The 20,024-nt window shown below is 36.6% G+C and overlaps 1 protein-coding gene across 1 annotated transcript in view; it reads right to left on the bottom strand.

The window, feature by feature from the left end:
* Window positions 1-20,024, bottom strand: part of GABRA5 (gamma-aminobutyric acid type A receptor subunit alpha5) — an 80,603-nt gene that overhangs the window by 46,650 nt on the left and 13,929 nt on the right. The window contains exons 2-4 of the mRNA XM_070942656.1: window positions 19,607-19,728; window positions 11,164-11,231; window positions 10,846-11,066 (exon numbers count right to left, since the gene is read on the bottom strand). Of these exons, the coding sequence (XP_070798757.1) occupies window positions 10,846-11,066; window positions 11,164-11,231; window positions 19,607-19,728 (411 nt within the window). The remainder of the gene's footprint in view (window positions 1-10,845; window positions 11,067-11,163; window positions 11,232-19,606; window positions 19,729-20,024) is intronic.

Raw genomic sequence — 20,024 nt, 5'->3', positions numbered from 1 at the left:
CTCTGTGTTCTGATTGGAGGACAACAGTTTTTCTTCCTGCTTCCTCCTCCTAGCTACTTGGCTTCGAATTTTAGAAGATTTTAAGCTGGGATTTTAACTAGGATTTTAAATATTTTAACCAACTTATTTATAATGACGCGGGAAAACACCTGCTAAGCAGTTTACAGTCAGCAATTACCCCCAACAATCTGGGTCCTCATTTTACCAACTTTGGAAGAATGGAAGGCTGAGTCAACTTGAGCCAATTAGCCTACAATTCGAGCCACTGTGCCACCACGGCTTGTACCTAGTCTGCAGCTCTTCCTCCTCCTCCCCGTTTCTTAAGAACATTCTCACAGAGAATTACACCAACATTACTCAGAGCAAGGAAAAATCTTCCTGAGTTTTCTGCTACAAATATCCTATGATGTATGTACAGTTACAGTATGATGTGAAAGTAAAATAGGCATTAAAAAATCAGGTAGCTTTGTATTCCCTGTTTGCACAGGATCTTTTTTTCTCCAATTATCTATAATAATGCTGTTAAATTTCACCTGGGAAGCATCTCAACTTTAAGAGTAAAGGAAAAATGAGTTTTTAAGAGTATGTTATTGGATTTTTAAGTAGCATACTATACTTTTATCCATCCTTTGTATCTCTTTTGATTTCATGTTAACCATTCATTATTGTGGGTCAATATGTGGTCCTTTTCACACATGCCTATGCATGGTGGGGAAAATTTTAGGCAGTTATCTCTCTTTACATACGTATTTTATAAATAACCTGGGAAGTGATTGTATTTTCTGGTGGTTGCTCTATATAACATAGCAGTGATGAAATGTAAAAATTTGTTACTACCAGTTCTGTGGGCGTGGCTTGGTGGGGGGAGGGGTAATGTGACTGGGTGGGCATGGCCAACTCTTTTTTTTTTACTTTTTTAAAGCATTTTTTTTACAACCTATTCGGGCAAATAGGTTGTAAAAAATGCTTTTAAAAGGTTAAAAAAAGGGTCTGACAATCACAGCTGTGGCGCGCGATCATCAGAGCCTTTTTTTAATCTTTTAAAAGCAGGAAGTAATGACACCCAGGTGGATGGGTGGAGCCTCGTGCCGCCATCGCTACCAGTTCTCCGAACCACCTGCCACAATCGCTACCAGATCGCCCAATCCGGTCCGAACCGGGAGCATTTCACCCCTGTAACATAGTCACTTTATATTAGTAGCTTTTGAGTATCTCTATTACCAGCAGAATCCTCCTATTCTGTGAATTGCCTGAAGTTGTCAGGTCTGTCCCAACATAGACATTAGGAAAGAAAAACCCTCCACTTCATTTTGTTGACCTGAAAGGTTCTTTTACTAAAGTCAAGTGGCTGCAGCGAAAGTAAATCTGGATCCGAGTATTCCCACACAAAGGTTACAATTCCCTTTCCCCTGGCCCTCCCCCTTGACCAGTCCAGTCCATCAGGAACCAATGGTATTCATGTTTGATGTTTTGGGACTGACTTTGAGGTTTGATGCCTCTCAATGTAATTTCACATTCTGTTCTCAAGCTATGTATCCTTGGCAGCTGGTTTATTCTGGATCGACACTACTGGTTTCTGTCAGTTTGTCATCTCTTCCCTTTTAATTCCCATTCCCATGTCTAACCTTTGCCTCCCAAATGCCTTCCCCACTCCCTTGCACTTTGTGGCAGGGTGCCAGCGAAGTGAAGAAGCTAAAGATGGCAGGCCTGACACAAACTTTCATTCTCCATCATAGCATTTTATGGAGATTTCTTTTAAAGTGTGTATGATTTCAGCAGCATTCCATGTCTATTGTCTCCAACCTTGTTTCTTTACCTGACTACTTAAAGTAGTAAATGTGTACATTCTGTCTCTTTTTGCATAAAATAATTTTAATCGTTGACAATGAGATTGATCTGTCTCTAAGGTATCATGTGCTGATTTCTCTACTCACACATAACACATTATAGGGTACTATGTTCTTTATTTCATTTTTTTTCCTCTGCTCTTTGCCAGTAATAGTATAGGGTATGAGATCCTTTTCTCCTTCATATTCTGGAATTAAGAGAGAGGATTCCAGGTAAAGGTATCATCCTGGAAGATAGGTAATGTACCAAGCAGCAACACCATAGCAGGAAATTGGGCCAGAGTTTGTAAACTCAGACAACCTATGGACTCAGTCTGCTGTTCAATAAATGTCACTGTTTGGCATTTAAAGTTGACATTGGAAAACACAATTTCTTCCTTTTCTGCTTCCAGCCTTTAGTGACTTCTGCTCTATCAACCCTGCTCTTTGTGGATTTTCTCCAGCATTTAATGCTTTAACACTGCAGAGCTTTATTGTGGATGAACATATCAACACTGCGAATTCAGATACCATAACTCATTTCCTGCTCATAGATAGTCTGCAAACTTTGTACCCAGAACATTTTTCCTGTTTTGGGACCACAGTACAGTAATAAGGTTTAAAGGCTATTGGCTTGATTTGGGAAATGCTTTCATCACCTCCAATAGCAGAAGGAAGAGCAAGGAAAAGAATGATCCTCATTGTTGTTACCAGATTCCTTAATCACTGGTTGTGGGGAGATGGGATCATTTACCATTGCCATTATACAAGGCTTTATTATAATCCACCCAAGTTCCATGAATATAATAACAATAGGCTCCAAAACAGAAAGTATTTTAGAAATTATGTAGGTAAGCCACAGGAGTTATGGCAAAAAAACCCGGAAGCATTGTGTACTCTCTTACTCACGTCTGAAACTCCTTGCTGTCCTGCTCCCATCATCCTACACCTTTCCCTTTACTATTGATGAATAATAAGCCCTACTTTCTGCCTCCTGTCTTCTGCTCAACTCTAAAGGGTCCAGGAAATCAGTCTGTCTCTGCAGCTCTGCGTTCTGAATCCAACTTAATACAAATGGGTGCATTTTTATTTACTCTTAAGTTCTTTGATCTTCATTTCTGAATTTAAAATAGAATTCAATACAATCACTAGTAGTAAAAGTCCAGGTACTGGCAATATTTGCCCTCAAGATTCTTTGGGGTTGTAACTCCCATATATCCTAATTTTCCAAACTGCTATAGCTTCAGGGAGTTAATTTAAAAACACCTGGTGAGACAGATGTTCTCTATTCCTGTGGTTATCAATACAAAAATGCCTCTAGTACTTAAGATGTCAGTTTCTGAGAAGCTTATATTATTATTTAAGTTCTGCTATAACTTGTATATGCAGGTCAGGCAACATTTTATTATCAATAGTGAATAATTATGGATACCTACATGTAGTCACTAATCTGTGGTAGAACATTTTTACACTGCTATCATTTTCCATGGGAAAATCAATATCAAAAAATTTCACAGGCTCATAAAATTAGTTACTGACATCTCACCGTATAGGTTTATTGTTTAAAGTAACTTTTTCTAGGTGGCTGTTCTGAGGAAACTTGTATATATATTTAATACATTCAGGGTACAATCTGCCAGCAACACAAACTGAACCTCCCAATAGTTCCCAAAAGGAATACATCGACCTAGCCTGCAAGTTGTCCCCAAAAAGAATTCAGATCTTTCTCAGGCCTGATACAGATCCACATGATTTTAATGAACTGTAACAATTTGGATAGTATTATGAATCTATATATAAATATATTTAAGCATTTCTTTCCCCAATCACCTGTGGGTTGTGAGATCTATGGAGCAAACCCTCATTTTTCTTTGGCCTCTTATGAAGAAAACGGCTGCTAATCTCCGCCAGATGATCAAAGCCAGATTATCAAGATTTGGATGTGTGTGTATGTGTCTGTCTGTCTGTCTGTCTGTCTGTCTGTCTGTCTGTCTGTCTGTCATCTATCTATCTATCTATCTATCTATCTATCTATCTATCTATCTATCATCCTCTTGGAAGAGGTGTGACTGTACAATATGACCATTCTTTCTGGTTCTGCTGGAAGGTCAGAATTATAGCATCAAAGGAAACTTAAGAAGGACATCTCAGCAGTGATGACTTAAAAAATCCAAAGCCTTTCTGTTCCTAAGACAAAATCACCAGCTAAAGCTAAAAGTATACCAGTTCTGGTTGTCCCACTGTGAGTGATGAAAGACATTATTTTCATTTTTTTCTGCTCACTGTAATGAGATCAAAGGCAGCTTATTGATTTCAGCTTCTTCTCCTTGATAGGACTTTGTAGCTTCAAGAGGATTCTGAAATTAATGTTCGAAGTTTCATCTGCCCTGGGTTTTTTCTATCCTCAGAAATTAAACCAATGTATTGAAGGCTTCAGATCGCTTTAAAATGTTTACAGGTATTCCAAGAAAAATAATTTCCAACTAAAACTGTGTGGTAGTTTTAAGATAATTTTGCAGAGAAGCTATGGCTGACAGTGGAAGTGATTTATGAAAAGATACATGTGTGTGTTTTTCTTAAGAGGCATCTATGAGAGAGGTCAGAGAGTCTTATAACAAAAGTTGGATTGTGCAGAGATGAATTATCTTCTTGACCCATTTGTATGTGTGTTGTGACAGTTTATGCATGTACCAAAGGGGCAAACACAATACTATTTCTGACATTGGGACAAAAGTACTGGATTACAAGACAAACTGGCAACCAAGTACTTATTTCAGATTCTTGGGGCTTCTTGTCACTCAAAACTTTACCCTTGGGCCATAAAAACACTGCTATACTGAATTTTTACATAGCATTTTGGACCCTTGTTTCCATGGAAGTAAATAATAATTTCTAAAATACAAATACTTTATCAAAAGAGATCAACAACTTTCTTCTATCATGTCTTACAATTTCTGGTATGATAAAATTTGCCTTCTTCTAAAATCTAACCATCATCTCCAAGATGGATCTGGAATATAATATAGGTTAACATTACTTATCCTTATGGCATGCTTTTTTTTACTGTATCTTGAGCTTTCTTGTTATCTTTCTCAGTAATTATATCAGGTACAGTCAAAAGACTAATATTAAAGCTAAAGCAAAACAAAATCCTGCTAATTAAATAAACGGGCTTTTGTAGAAGGTGTTAGGTTTTTTCAGGTGCATCTTAGAAAGTCACTTTTATACCTTAGATGACATTACACACACAGCTGTGCAGACATTACACATCTGGCACACTAGCTTCTCTCTGCAGGAATCTGCCAGATTTAAAATTAAGGCAAGCTTTTTTTTTTCTTTTTAAGAGGGAATAACCCAGCCTCTTCTACAGGGATAATCAAAAAGAACTCTTTCATTTTTACTAATTAATTTTAATACTTAATGCAATTATAATGCCTTTTTTATTAAGTTTATTATGGGACACAAAATCAAAGGCCAGATTCGCTGTATGGATTTATATTCATGATCAAAGCAAAGGAAGTGTTAAAGGTTTTTCTCTATTAATAAGCACAGTTCTTCAGTTAAGTTATTGTAACTAAAGATGAGGATCTGCCGCCACTAAGTGGACATTTCAGGTACTGCGTGTTATTTTTAACAAATAAATTGAACCTGTCAGAACCTTCACACTAGTACATGATATGGTGTTACATGATTACTTGCAATATCAAGGTTAATGATACAGGTGCACTATGCTTCTATATATGGAAAAATTAGGATAAGATAATTTTATTCAATTTTGTAAAAGCTCATTTACTTCTAAAAAAATATTCTGTTTCTTCAGCATTTTGTAAATGTGTTCCTTATTCTCCACACAACGATTGTTGAACATCTCCTTATTAAATATTAGGATGTGCAAGATATTTTTTAATATGCTTTTAAAGTTTTTGTCCCATAAAGATTTCAACATATTGTGCCAATAAGACAGTCATTTGCCTTATTGAGAGAGCCAAAAAGCTGGCCTCTTTTTAATGTTTAGATACTGAAAGGAGAATCTGCAGAAAAAGAATGCAGATGCTTCAAGCATAACATTTAAAACAGGGATGGAGTAATCACACTGATAAAAATTGATTTTCATAGTGTAATTCTGGGGGTAAGTTGGAGGTACCTGCTGTTTATAGATTATAAATTCAAAAACTGCATTTTAGATAGATAGATAGATAGATAGATAGATAGATAGATAGATAGATAGATAGATATTTAGAAGGGAGAGACAGAGAGAGACACACACACAGAGATACATAGAGAGAGAGAGACAGACAGAGACAGACACGCACGCACACACACACATACACAGAAAGAGACAGAGACAGAGACAGACAGACACTCATGCGCACACACACAGAGAGAAAGAGACAGAGAGAGAGAGAGATACAGACAGACAGACAGACAGACAGACAGACAGACAGATAAAGACAGAGACAAAGACACAGAGACAGAGAGAGAGACTTTTGCCTTTAAGCAATCTGAGGAATATATAATATCTAGTTTTTGAAAATCTAATGCAACAAACAATCCTATCCACCTACATACATACAATCATTAAACACAGATAAAAAAACAGAGCTTTTTAATTATCTGGGCATATAATATTTTAACCTACAGGAAAGAATAGTGCATTCATTTTATACTTTATGCAAGTCTACACAACTGGCCAAAAAGTTTCACACAAGCAAGGCATGACTGGTTTTTTTCTTCATATACAAATCTATATAATTCATTATCCTAGCTCAGGTAGGGATTTTACCCTTTGTGAAAATTGCCTTTCCCCCCCCCAAATTTAGACAAGTTTCCCTTCTGACAAGAGCAAAGAAACCATCTTAAATTCATACTACACAATCAATTATAATTGCTACTGTTCTCTAATTAATAATATGTAATTTGCGTCATTACTTACAGTATAATTTAGCTTATCATTTTTAGTCATAAATGACTAGGTCATTTATGCAATTAATTAGGTTTGTACCATAATCCAAAGAACTATTTCGCCATAAAGAAAACCAGTATTTTACAATCCCAGAATTAAAGTTCACTGTAGCAATGATACACCAAAGTTGTTTACCAAAGCTGGCTTTTTATGCGCTACGTCATATGTTGAACTGTCCTGTCCTTTTAACAATAATTCTTTCTTAAGGATTTAATTCTTGTGATTTATTGCTCAGTCCTATAGCAACCTTGGATGTGAAGGACTAGGGGAATGGTCACTTATTCAACATCTAAAGTTTGTGTTTTTTATCTACATTCAAAAAACAAAAGCAAATTAAGTCTCTCTTGAGTATAAAATGCATAATAGAATCTACCAGGGCAAGAAGTGAGCTGGATTGGTACAGAAGGCAGGACATTTGCAAACTGAAGCTCTAATTTACAGTGGGAGGGGGGGAGAGGGAGCTTCCAGTGGTGTAATACAGGTAATCCTCAATTTACAACAGTTCCTTTAGTGAAAGTTACAATGGCAATAAAAAGGTGACTTATGACCATTTTTCACACTTACAACCATTTCAGCATCCCAATGGTCATGTGATCAAAATTTAGACTCTTGACAACTGACTCATATTTAGGGTAGTTGCAAGTGTCCCGGTGTGATTTTTCAACATCTGACATACAAAGTCAATGAGGAAGCCAGAGCTACTTAACAACCACATTACTAACTTAATAATTGCAGTGATTCACTTAACAATTGGCGCTTAACAATTCCTTCCTATGGCAAGGAAGCTTGTAAAATGGAGCAAAACTCACTTAACAGCTTTCTCGCTTAGCAACATAAATTTTGGGCTCAATTGTGGTCGTAAGTCAATGATTACCTGTAACATAGGTAATGGCATAGTAATGGCAGTGGACAGTGGGACATATGATATATCATGAACGTTTAAACTAATGGGCCCCGCTTCCAAAGGAGTGTGGATCACTGAACTACAGCAATGTGCTTCTTGCCTTTTTTTTTGCTCGGCACCTGGTTAGTGTGATTACGCAGTTGGCTCTCTTACTGTTAATGGCCTAAATCCAAACCATTTCATCAACACTTTTAAAGTTCAGCTTTATTAACAATCATAGACCAATGGTCAAAAGGATACTTAATCCAAAAAATAAGGACACAAAGAGGAACAATAATAGAAAAATTATGAACACACTTAAGGATTTAGAAATAGAACTTAAAAATCCAGAAGGATCTAAGAAAACATGATGATCTAAGGCATAATATAAAATAAATTAGCATGTGAGGCTGTTCAATATTTAATAACTGGGAAGGGATAACAGTTGCCCACCTGATGGCAATATCAACAGCATAAAACTTAACTATCTTTCTAGATATTTCTGCAGACACACAGGCTAATAGGAGACAAATTTTCTCCACAATGGGCCAGCCGCAATAGTTTAACAGCAGGAGGATAATTAAGACTCACTGCCAAGCTGTATAAAATGGGCAGGACAATCAGAACAAACAAACTCAATATTCCCCAGTTTAGCAGTACTGGAAGATTGTGCAGTACATCTCACTTCTGCTAATATAGAGTCACTCTGTGAGGTCTTTAATTGAAAGAAGAAAGGGAGAAAGGAAGAAAGGAAGGAAGGAAGGAAGGAAGGAAGGAAGGAAGGAAGGAAGGAAGGAAGGAAAAGTATTAAATTTTGCTAACAAAAGTATTTCCGGTACATCAGACATGTTGGTTAAATAATTATCTGGCATAACTGTTCAGACTACCTATTTTAATAAGAGGAAACCTCTGGTAGCTGGTAGAGATAGAAGATACGTTGATCTTCAGTTTAAAGCTGGCTCTTCCAAAGCTTAGTAGAGCAAACTACTAGGTTGAAAGCTCATAATATCAAACAGAAATTTGATTCCTTTTTTTCTCTTGAAAAGTCAAGCACGTCAAATACTGCACGGCATTTTTCAACCTTGGAAACTTTAAGATGTGTAGACTTCAACTCCTAGTGTTCCCCAGCAAGGTTGAAAAATACCAATATACTCAGACTAGCCCTAATTCTAAGCGTAAGAAATAGGTAGGTACATTGCAAGAAACTCAGAATATTAATTTTAAAATGTTTGATTAAGATTCTTCCAAAGGGAAAAGTTTTACAGCACTGGGTAAATTTCCTTCAATCCATAGCAAAAGACGTTTTAACTACATGTTTAAGAACTTTAAAATAATTAATACACAGAAGAAATAGTAATTAAAACTTTGATTTTAGAAAGCTATAAATGGAGTAAAGAGTATAGGTAAATTTGTAATAAGATTTTGAACTTAATTTTAAAGAACCCTTCAAATGGAAAAATACTATTGTTTTTACATTTTTTAAAAATAATACGGTAAGACTTTAAAAATTGGACACTAGAGGGAACTGAAGAGAACTAAAGATTACAATTAAGGGGATATCACTCAAACTAGACTTCCAAATACAGAATGAAATAAAATATTTTCACATTGGGTATACTGAATGTTATTTTTGAACAATGAACCCAGAAATTAATTTTAATAGTGTCTGCCTTTATAGATAGACTATGTCTAAAATATGTTATGGAAGAGAAACTCATTCTACCTGTTGACAAAATCAAGTCTGACTTTATTTAAATATGTATCTGTGTTATTATTCAATTATAAATTAAATTAATCTTACATTATAAAATTATATTATTTTAATACACTAAGTCTTATACAATAAGACTGAATTTAAAAATGATAGGCTAAGAATAATGAGATAAAAGATGTTAGATTGGACACACAAAAGACACTGGTTGATTTTTGTTGTTTGTATATCCTTTTTAATTATTAAGATTGTCTTTAATTATTAAGACAGTGACTGGGATAGATTTACTAAAGAATCTTGTTAAAGCTGGGAAGAATTTTGTAAGAAGGGACAAGAATATATGAAAAGAAATTAAGTTTTAGGATATTATTTGGAGAGACTAAAGATCAAGATGGTCTGAAGTAAAATCAAGTTGGTTTATTTGATCAAGGTTGAAATAGAAATGGTGTTATCACTAGTAATGGACATTTTGCTGACATTGACAGAAATGAGAAGGCTTTAAGGATTTTATACAGAAGAGATGAGATATGGGAAGAAGTCCTTTGTTGTATTTTAAAAGAATGTAATACATTACTAAAATTATTCATGTGTGATTAAGATGGGAAGTCCTTTTTTATATATTTTTCTTTTTTTAACTACATTTGTATATTTTCTTTCTTTTCCGTTTGTCTAATTTTCCCTTTTTCCCTTTCTTTTCTGTACCTACTTTTTTCATTTTATTTTGTTCCAGTGTCACTTGTTTTTACTAATAGTATTAAATTACTATTATGCGAGGTTCGAGACCTGAAGCCATGCAATGGGGTGAGTTCCTGATACTTGTCCCAGCTCCTGCCCACCGAGCAGTTCGAAAGCATGCAATGCAATTGCGAGCAGATTAATAGGTACCACTTCAGTGGGATGGTTACAGTGTTCCATGCTGGCCACATGACCATGGAAATTGTCTTCGGACAACACTAGCTCCCTCGGCCAAGAAACAGAGATGAGCACTATGCCCTATGACTGACAGGGAAACCGTTATCTTTTACTATTAAAAAATAGAACTTTTGATAGTTTTTAATATTTAATATTTAAAATCCAGAACCACCAGGACCTGAAAAATATATCTGCTCAAACACCTATTCAGCCACATCTTCAACTTCATGTGTTTTAATTCATTAAATATAATTAAAGTTATTTGAGTCATCCTAAACTTTGATCATTTCAACTAACAAAAATGTACAAAAGCAGGAGCAAATTAAACTCTCTAGTTTAAGCTGTAAATCCATGGGGAATATTGTGGGGAAAGGGAAGGGTTTCATTAAAAACAGTTTTGTTCAACATTGTACATTAGTTGCTAACCGAAAAGTGTGATGGTGATTTCCACTGATTTTGGACATTCTCCTATGTAGGTGTGAGGGTTTGTCCTGCTTTTATGAAGAATACAGAATGAGATTCAAAGTACATCAGCTGTCATAAGGCTCACCTCATTGTGTACAGCAAGGTGCCATCATCCTCAAGACGCAGCAGCTTATTGGGAGTGGTCATGTTATGAGCGATGGATTTTTTGCCATTGTGGAAAAAGGTATCTGGGGTCCAAATCTTACTGGCCAGGAGATTGTTAAGAGGGAGGCGTTGCATTGGGCCTTTAAATCGAAGCCTTTCATCTTTCCAGCTTTGTCGGAAAAAAACATCAATAGTATACTCCTGGTATAAAAAAGAGAGAATTTTATAAGGATCCACTTGTTAAATTATCCAAGCAACAATAACAGGAGAAGCTTAGAATCTGTGCAGTCCAACCTACCATTTCAGTGTCAGAAACTGGACCAAAACTGGTGACATAAATGTCTGTTTTCACCTCCGTTATTCTCTCTATTGGAAAAGAAAAGCATGCAGTAAATCAACAGCTGCTGTATTAGCCGATGAGTTAGGGAGCTGTCTTTAGCTTTGTTCTTGATAACAGAACTTACGCAGCACTAAGAGTATTCCCTGGGACTCAAACAGAAAAGAGCTTTCATTTCCCTGACTTCTACATCAAACCATTTGACAGTAATATGGGTGCAAAATGAAACCCTGGGTCAAAAAGTGGCAATCTGCCTGCTACATCTCTAAAAAACATCACTAATCTCCCCAAAATAATTTAAAACATTTAAAATTAAAATAGCAAGTGAAAACAACAACATCTCAATCTCATGTAAGAACACTGTATTCCAACAATCTCACTCAAAACACCAATAGATTTTAGCAATTTTAATTTTGGTAGGCATATTGGCCAAAAAACTGAAAATCATTGTCTATCTTAGTTCTGAGAAATACAATAATCACTCATCACGTCTATATAAAGTATATCACAAAATCTTTGTCAGATCTTTGCAAATCTTTGCAAATCTTTGCAATATGTATATTGCAGTAGATGAACCCAAGGGAAAAAGTTCTGAGCACAAATAGAAATATGTATATAAAATAGGTGCAAGATTGGATCCAAACAAAAGTTTCTTCTAAGAGCCTAAATTAAGTTTCAATTAATAGGGCAATGTGCTGCCTGTTGGGATTCAACATACAATGTTACAAAACAATAGTATTTAAGCTTATATCCTGCTCCATAATGCTTGATAGCACTCTCTGAGTGGTTTACAGAGTCAGCATATTGCCCCCAACAATTTGAGTCCTCACCGACCTTGGAAGGATGAAAGGCTGAGTCAACTTTGAGCTGGTCAGGATTGAACTCCTGGCTATGGGCAGAGCTTGCAAGACTGCATTTTAACCACTGCACTATCACAGTTCCTGGATACATGCAACATTATACAATAATATATGTAAGTATACAAAGAAAACTAAAACAAAGGGGCAAATTTCCAGGGAAAGACATTAGATGCCCCAACTTCATCACAAATCACTGGGAATATAGTAATATAGCTTACATCTGTTACAAGACTTAGCTTAGCCTTCAAATATGAATGCTAAATATCTGTAACTCTACAAGGTAGCTACATTTGCCACAGCATATATGGTTTTGCCAAGAACCAATGCTGATCGTCTAACCAATCAAGTAGATTTATTTTTCAGCACAACTTAAAGTTAACCTCTTTTATTCTTCTTTCAGAAAACGTCATCTTGATAATAGGAGCTGATTAATAGGACTTCTGCAGAGTGGGGATCAAAAATAGTCAAGATGGTTGACACAAATAGGTAACCATGGCCACATTCCTTTTCAAGTGCATCATGTGATACAAATAGTCTTCAATAGTAAAAGGTAAAGGTAAAGGTTCCCCTTACACATATGTGCTAGTTGTTCCCGACTCTAGGGGGCAGTGCTCATTTCTGTTTCAAAGCCGAAAAGCCAGTGCTGTCTGAAGACGTCTCCGTGGTCATGTGGCCGGCATGACTAAATGCCAAAGGGCCACAGAACGCTGTTACCTTCCCACCAAAGGTGGTCCCTATTTTTCTACTTGCATTTTTTATGTGCTTTCGAAATGCTAGGTTGGTGGAAGCTGGGACAAGTAGCGGGAGCTCACCCAGTTATGCAGCACTAGGGATTCAAACCGCTGAATTGCCGACATTTCGATTGACAAGCTCAGCATCTTAGCCACTGAGCCACCTTCAATAGTACGTACGAATTAAAAAGGGGCAGCAGGGCTTTGTGACTGCCATCTTGCCTTTTTTGGACCCCTCCTAACCCCCAAATACCCTCATTATTTAAGAATGTACTTACTATTCAAATATGTCTTAAGAGACTTGACTGATTGATTTTGTACTATCAAGTCAATTTTTGATTCCTGACAAATACTTACATATTTTATCCCATGTTTTTCATAAGATGAAAGAAAATCCACTACAACTTTTGAAACTTTGAAAATTTATTATTTAAAAATATTAAAACATTAAAATATTATTTTTAATGTTGAAAGATTTGTTGTATTTTACTACAATCTTTTTAAAAAAATACCTAGTATCTTGATAGTTGCCACTATCATATATTATAGTTAATTTTTCAATTTTGGAGACTCCTAATGTTAAATAGGGATGTGGTGGCTCAGTGGCTAAGATGCTGAGCTTGTCAATCGAAAGGTTGGCAGTTCAGCGGTTCGAATCCCTAGCGCCGTGTAACGGGGTCACCTCCCGTTACTTGTCCCAGCTTCTGCCAACCTAGCAGTTTGAAAGCACGTAAAAAATGCAAGTAGAAAAATAGGTACCTCCTTTGGTGGGAAGGTAATAGCGTTCTGTGCGCCTTTGGTGTTTAGTCATGCCGGCCACATGACCACAGAGACGTCATCAGACAGCACTGGCTCTTCGGCTTAGAAACGGAGATGAGCACTGCCCCCTAGAGTCAGGAACATCTAGCATATATGTGTGAGGGGAACCTTTACCTTTACCTTTAATGTTGAATAAAAATATTTTAATTAATTAATTAGGAGCCAGTTTGTTGTAGTGGTTAAGGATTCAGGCTAGAAACCAGAAGATGGTAAGTTCTCATTTTGCCTTAGCCATGAAGCCAGTTGATTAACCTTGGACCAATCACACTCTCTCAGCCCTAGGAAGAAGCAAACCACTTCCGAAATCTTGCCTAGAAAACTGAAGGGACCTGTCCAGGCAGTCACCAGGAGTCAAATAATGAACTGAAAGGCACACATACACAACAATGTTAACTATAAACAGACTGATGTAATCTATTTTTCCCCACCTTAATACTAAAAGGAAAATTCCTAATATTTTTATTTCTGGATTAGAAACACACTTAATTCTGAAGGAAACTATAATTTTAAATGTACATTTTCAAAAGAATCTGCTACAAGTCATGACAGAAGCACACACGTCATGATAGATAAGTGATATAATTTAGGTGCATTTCATGACCAATGACTGCAATTCAGCAAATTAACAGCAGAGAAAACAAAATAAAACAACATAGTTTATGGCAGGATTGTATGTGCAATCAAAATATGCCTGTTTTACAAACAAGATAGCAAAATTTGGCCATGTTCATAGAAACTGTCATTGGTTTTATAATAGAAGTAAACATAGAATGAATAGAACTGCATGGATACTTTTGAAATAGAGTTATAAGGCGAACACTTGCATTCTTATAAAAATGCAATGTAAGAAGATATTGCCATTTTTGCAAAATTGCCTTGTTCCCTATGGATTCACAATTGCCCCATTAAGCAGAGAACCCAGGCCTTCTGAAAAGAACATTAAATTCAAGCAATATACATCAATGCAAATACATTCAGCTGCCTCAATTTTGATCAAGCCTGCCTCTCTCTTTAAGATTTCTTGAGGAACATTTAGGGCCACAGTAGCTACATATGTGTTTTGACCAAATACAGTTTTAATGCTGGTCTTTTAACCACTAGGCATATATAAATTAAACAACTGGAGGGAAAATATCTCCGCCCTTTTCAAGTTGGAATCTCTTTAGTGCAATGAACTTGCATACATCATCAGACATTTTATTAAAGAATTCTCATCAAGTTTATGCATTAGTATTAGTAGTTGCTACCTATAGATTTATGAGTTTATGCCACAACCTTATTCTGGAAGTAAGATGAAGTGCAGCCCTAAACACAATGAATAAATATGATTATATAATGCAAAGCCTGGCTTTGATTAATATTTTTCAGCCAGATGTTGCTGTATGAGGACATGGTCAAGGATATAGAATGTCCAGCTCTAAAACATCTTTGCTCACCTGCCAAAATATGCTTTAGTCTAGACTGACCTAATCAGGCAATTTATCACGTAGCAGAAAACTTAATTATTCTGTTTAAAAGGCTGATGGTTAGTAGGCAACTGCTGACCATCATTTTATAGATAGATGTCACTATAATGCTTTGGTGTTTGCCCACAGTGATAGACATAGGTCAAAGAGAAAAGAAAGCACAAGGCTTCACCATTCCAAATTATTGCATAAACTTTTATTACTCTTGAAATAATTACCTGGGACTATGCCAGGTTTCAGCTGTCTTATAAGGCCTGTTATTTTAGAATCTGTAACTGAAGCCCAGTTAGGGAACACGTTGAGATTTGTGTCAGATTCGTGGAAGTCTTTTTCTACTTATTTCTATAAGTATTTTTTCCCCTCAAGTCTCTTTCTGTAAGTAATACAATAAAGTGGTCCTCCCATGCTGTTGCCAGTAAAATATAAAAGAAATGCAAGAGTCAGGATGCACATGATGTTGTTTCCTCCAAAATAATGAAACTGACTTTTCAGTTTTATCTTACTTCTAGGACAAATGTGTGAAGGTTGGGAGAGAGATTTTGAAGAAAATCACACATATACAAAACAGAAATAAGGAAATTCACACATCCACACTGGTGAGGTTCTTTTAAAAAAGCAAAGCATAACAAAGACCTACACAAGAGAGAGAGAATCAGGTTCAATAAATAAAGCTTATATTTGGGTTATATTACATTTTCCCTCTCTTCTGAAGTTGTGGTCTCCTTCAAATCACATCTGCACATGATTTATTTCACATATCAAGAAATTTAGTCTTATTATTTTAGAAAATAGAATAATGATTTCTGCCTAGTTTTCTGACATGTTTTATGCCTCTCTCTCTCTCTCTCTCTCTCTCTCTCTCTCTCCCTCCCTCCCTCCCTCCCTCTCTCTCTCTCTCTCTCTCTCCCTTTCTCCCTTTTTTATTCCTGTTGAGTGTTTGAACTATCCCTGTTTTCTTGGCAAGACTTTTCAAAAGTGCTTGCCATTTATTTATTTATTTATTTATTTATTTATTTATTTATTTATTATTTATTTATTTATTTATTTATTTATTTATTTATTTATTTTTTATTTATTTATTTATTTATTTATTTATTTATTTATTTATTTATTTATTTATTTATTTATTTATTTATTTATTTATTGGTTCAATTTATATGCCGCCCTTCTCCGGAGACTCAGGGCATCTTACAATGCGCTAAGCAATAGCCTTCATACTTTTGTTTATACCTGCTTAGTAGGGCTTCCCCCCCCCAAGCGGTGTTCTTTTTATACAAAGTCAGCTTATTGCCCCCACAATCCGGGTCCTCATTTTACCTACCTCGGAAGGATGGAAGGCTGAGTCAACCTTGAGCCTGGTGAGATTTGAACTTGCAGTAATTGCAGGCAGCTTGCAGCTAAGTGCTACTTAACATCACTTTAGTCCACTGCGCCACCAAGGCTCCTTAGCCTCCTTAGGGCTGAGAGAGGATGATTGTCCCAAGTCATCTAGCTAGTTTTATGCCTAAAACAGGACTAGAATATCCAGTTTTAACCACGACACCAAACTGGCTTTCTTGATTTACTCATTAAAGGAGACATTGATTTATTTACTGAAGTCTAAAATATTTGGTCATTTGTAGAAACTTGTTTACTAGAAATTCAGTGGTGGCATTTAAGTATGAGAAGACAATCAATTTTATTAGTTAACTTCATGGAATAGATCTTTATCTCTGTTTTTATGAAATGTTAGTATTAATCTTGGGAGGCCATCCTGTGCACAAGCATGCAAACAAGTAGGAGTGGAGAGAAAAAGTGATCCATCTTTAGAAGAGCTTCCAGTGCCATTTCCACAAAACAGATTGTCCTCTTACAGCAGGAAAGGCAAAAAGGGGTCTATGCTGGGGACATGCTGAAAGAGGTTTTGTTGTTGTTGTTGTTGTTAGTTGTGAAGTCGTGTCCAACCCATCGTGACCCCATGCACAATGTTTCTCCAGGCCTTCCTGTCCTCTACCATCCTCTGCAATCCATTTAAACTCACACCTACTGCTTCAGTGACTCCATCCAGCCACCTCATTCTCTGTTGTCTCCTTCTTCTTTTGCCCTCAATCTTTCCCAGCATTAGGCTCTTCTCCAGTGAGCCTTCTTCCTTATCATTAGGTGGACAAAATATTTGAGTTTCAACTTCAGGATCTGGCCTTCTAAAGAGCAGCCAGGGTTGCTCTCCTCTAGGACTGACTGGTTTGATTGCCTTGCAGTCCAAGGGACTCGCAGGAGTCTTCTCCAGCACCATAGTTCAAAGGCCTCAATTCTTTGGCACTCAGCCTTTCTTATGGTCCAACTTTCACAGCCATACATTACAACTGGGAAAACCATAGCTTTGACTATAAGCACTTTTGTTGGCAGGGTGATGTCTCTGCTTTTTAGTATGCTGCCTAGATTTGCCATAGCTTTCCTCCCCAGGAGCAAGCATCTTTTAATTTCTTGGCTGCAGTCCCCATTTGTGGTGATCTTGGAGCCCAGGAAAATAAAATCTGTCACTACCTCCATTTCTTCCCCATCTATTTGCCAGGAATTGATAGGGCCAAATGCCATGATTGTAGTTTTCTTAATGTTGAGTTTCAAGCCAACTTTTGCACTCTCCTTCTTCACCTGCATCAAGAGGCTCTTTAGTTCCTCTTCGCTTTCTGCCATTAGAGTGGTATCATGTGCATATCTGAGGTTGTTGATATTTCTCCTGGCAATCTTAATTCCAACTTTTGATTCATCTAACCCCGTCTTTCTCATGATGTGCTCTGCAAATAAGTTAAATAGGCAGGGCAACAGTATGCAGCCTTGCCAGACTCCTTTCCCAATTTTGAACCAATCAGTGATTCCGTATCCAGTCCTCACTATTTTATTTTTATTTTATTTTATTAGTCATATTTCTATGCCGCCCACTCTCTGAGGACTCTGGGCGGCTTACACCAAAGACAGTATACTAAATAGCATATTGCCCCCTAACAATCTGGGTCCTCATTTTACCCACCTCAGAAGGATGGAAGGCTGAGTCAACCTTGAGCTGGTGAGATTTGATCCACTGATCTGCTGAACTAGCAGTCAGCTGAAGTAGCTGCAGTACTGCACCCTAACCACTGTGCCACTCGGCTCTTGGTTGCTTCTTTACCCGCATATAAGGTTTCTCAAGAGAAAAATAAGATGGTCTGGTACTCCCATCTCTTTAAGAACTTGCCGCAATTTGTTGTGATCCACACAATCAAAGGCTATAGCAGAGTCAATGAAGCAGAAGTAGATGTTTTTCTGGAACTCCCTAGTTTTCTCCATGATCCAGCATATGAAAGAGGTTTATGACCTCTCAATTCCAAAATGGGGGCATTTCTTACAAGTTACTGCATGCCCATTGCCCTCATATTAAATGCGACTGCAGGTGATTTTCATATAGTCAGGCAACACAGACCCTACAGCTTGCTTTTAAATACTTTCTTTCTCCCCTCTATCCCTATGAAAAATGAAAGCAGCAACCGGGCTTCTCTCAGTGATTGTTCTCAAGACGACAAGCATGAATTCTGACTGGAAGACATAAAACAATCTTTAAGATTAAAAAAATAAATAAAAGAAAGGAAACCACCCTTTGGGAAGGTTGTATTATACTCTCAGCATGTATTTTGCTTAATCCCTTGTCTTGCCATGTTGCTCCCTACAATTATCTATATGTTTAAAACATTGGTATACTCTCCTTAATTCAAAGGGCAGTGAACGGTTATAATACATAATACAACAGTACATTAAAACGTAACAACAAAAACATACCTTGAATGATAAAATGAACCAACCAAGGGCATAAAGCAAACAAAAGTATTTCTGAAATTTTGTCTCAGGGAGGAAACATTGAATTTATTGCAAGAAAGGCAGCAGGAAGGTTGCTGTTGTTTAAAATTGAGCCTGGATAGCTCAACAGACTAAACACTGTAATTTAACACCAGCTGTCTGCAATTAAAGTAAGACCAAATCTCGCCAGGCTCAAGGTTGACTCAGCCTTCCATCCTTTCAAAGGTAGGTAAATTGAGGACCCAGTTTGTGGGGGCAATAAGCTAACTTTGTATAAAAATATACAAAAGTATGAAGGCTGTTGCATAACCCACTGTAAGCCGCCCTGAGTCTCCAGAGAAGGGCAGCATATAAATCAAATTAAAAAACAAAACAAAACAAAAAAATATGTGTCACAACCAAGGAACCCCACCAAAGAAGTGTTTCCTTTATTATTACTGCACTTTCAGTATGGTGTATATATTATAGCCAATTTGGTCTAGTGGTTAAGGCATCGAGCTAGAAAGCATGACCTTCGTGAGTTCTGCTCCCGTCTTAATCATTAAAGCCACCAGGATAACCTTGGACCAGTCATTCTCTCCCAGCCTAAGTCAAATCACTTAATGTTGTTGTTGTGGAGAAATAGGAGGAGAAAGAATATCATTCTTGCCTTAAGTTATCTGTAAAAATAATAAAGATGAGATATAAATAAATAAAATAAAAATTATATTATTTATCATACCTCCCAGACCTGGGCGAAGTCTGTTATCGTATCCATCCAATAGGCCATCAAGGATCCGAGTGAATATGGTAATGTTATCATTGGTGTCATGTTTCCCTGAAGCTGTTGGCATCTGTGAGAAGCTGTTAAAAAGGAGAGTATAGGAAGAACATAAATATAATCAACCTTGGCTAGAGGTTAACTTATATTTCAATTTTCATTTAATTATTTAGATTGGTTTATTGCTGGCTATTAACATTTCCTGGTGGTTTACAATAAAGATAGTAAGCATCTAGGACTGGATAATGGAAGACTTCACAGGGAAGATTACAGAAAAATGTGTGGTCTTAACTATTTTATAGAAAACCTAACTGTTTTATAGAAGCTTTCTGCCATTATATTCCACCATTGTGCATTTGTTCTTAATTTAAAACCTGTA

Source organism: Pituophis catenifer, unplaced genomic scaffold, assembly GCF_029215685.1.
Source record: "Pituophis catenifer annectens isolate HBS135680 unplaced genomic scaffold, rPitCat1.0.hap2 SCAF_4, whole genome shotgun sequence".
In the NCBI taxonomy this organism is placed as follows: Eukaryota; Metazoa; Chordata; class Lepidosauria; order Squamata; family Colubridae; genus Pituophis; species Pituophis catenifer.
This window is presented reverse-complemented; position numbering and strand designations above follow the sequence as displayed.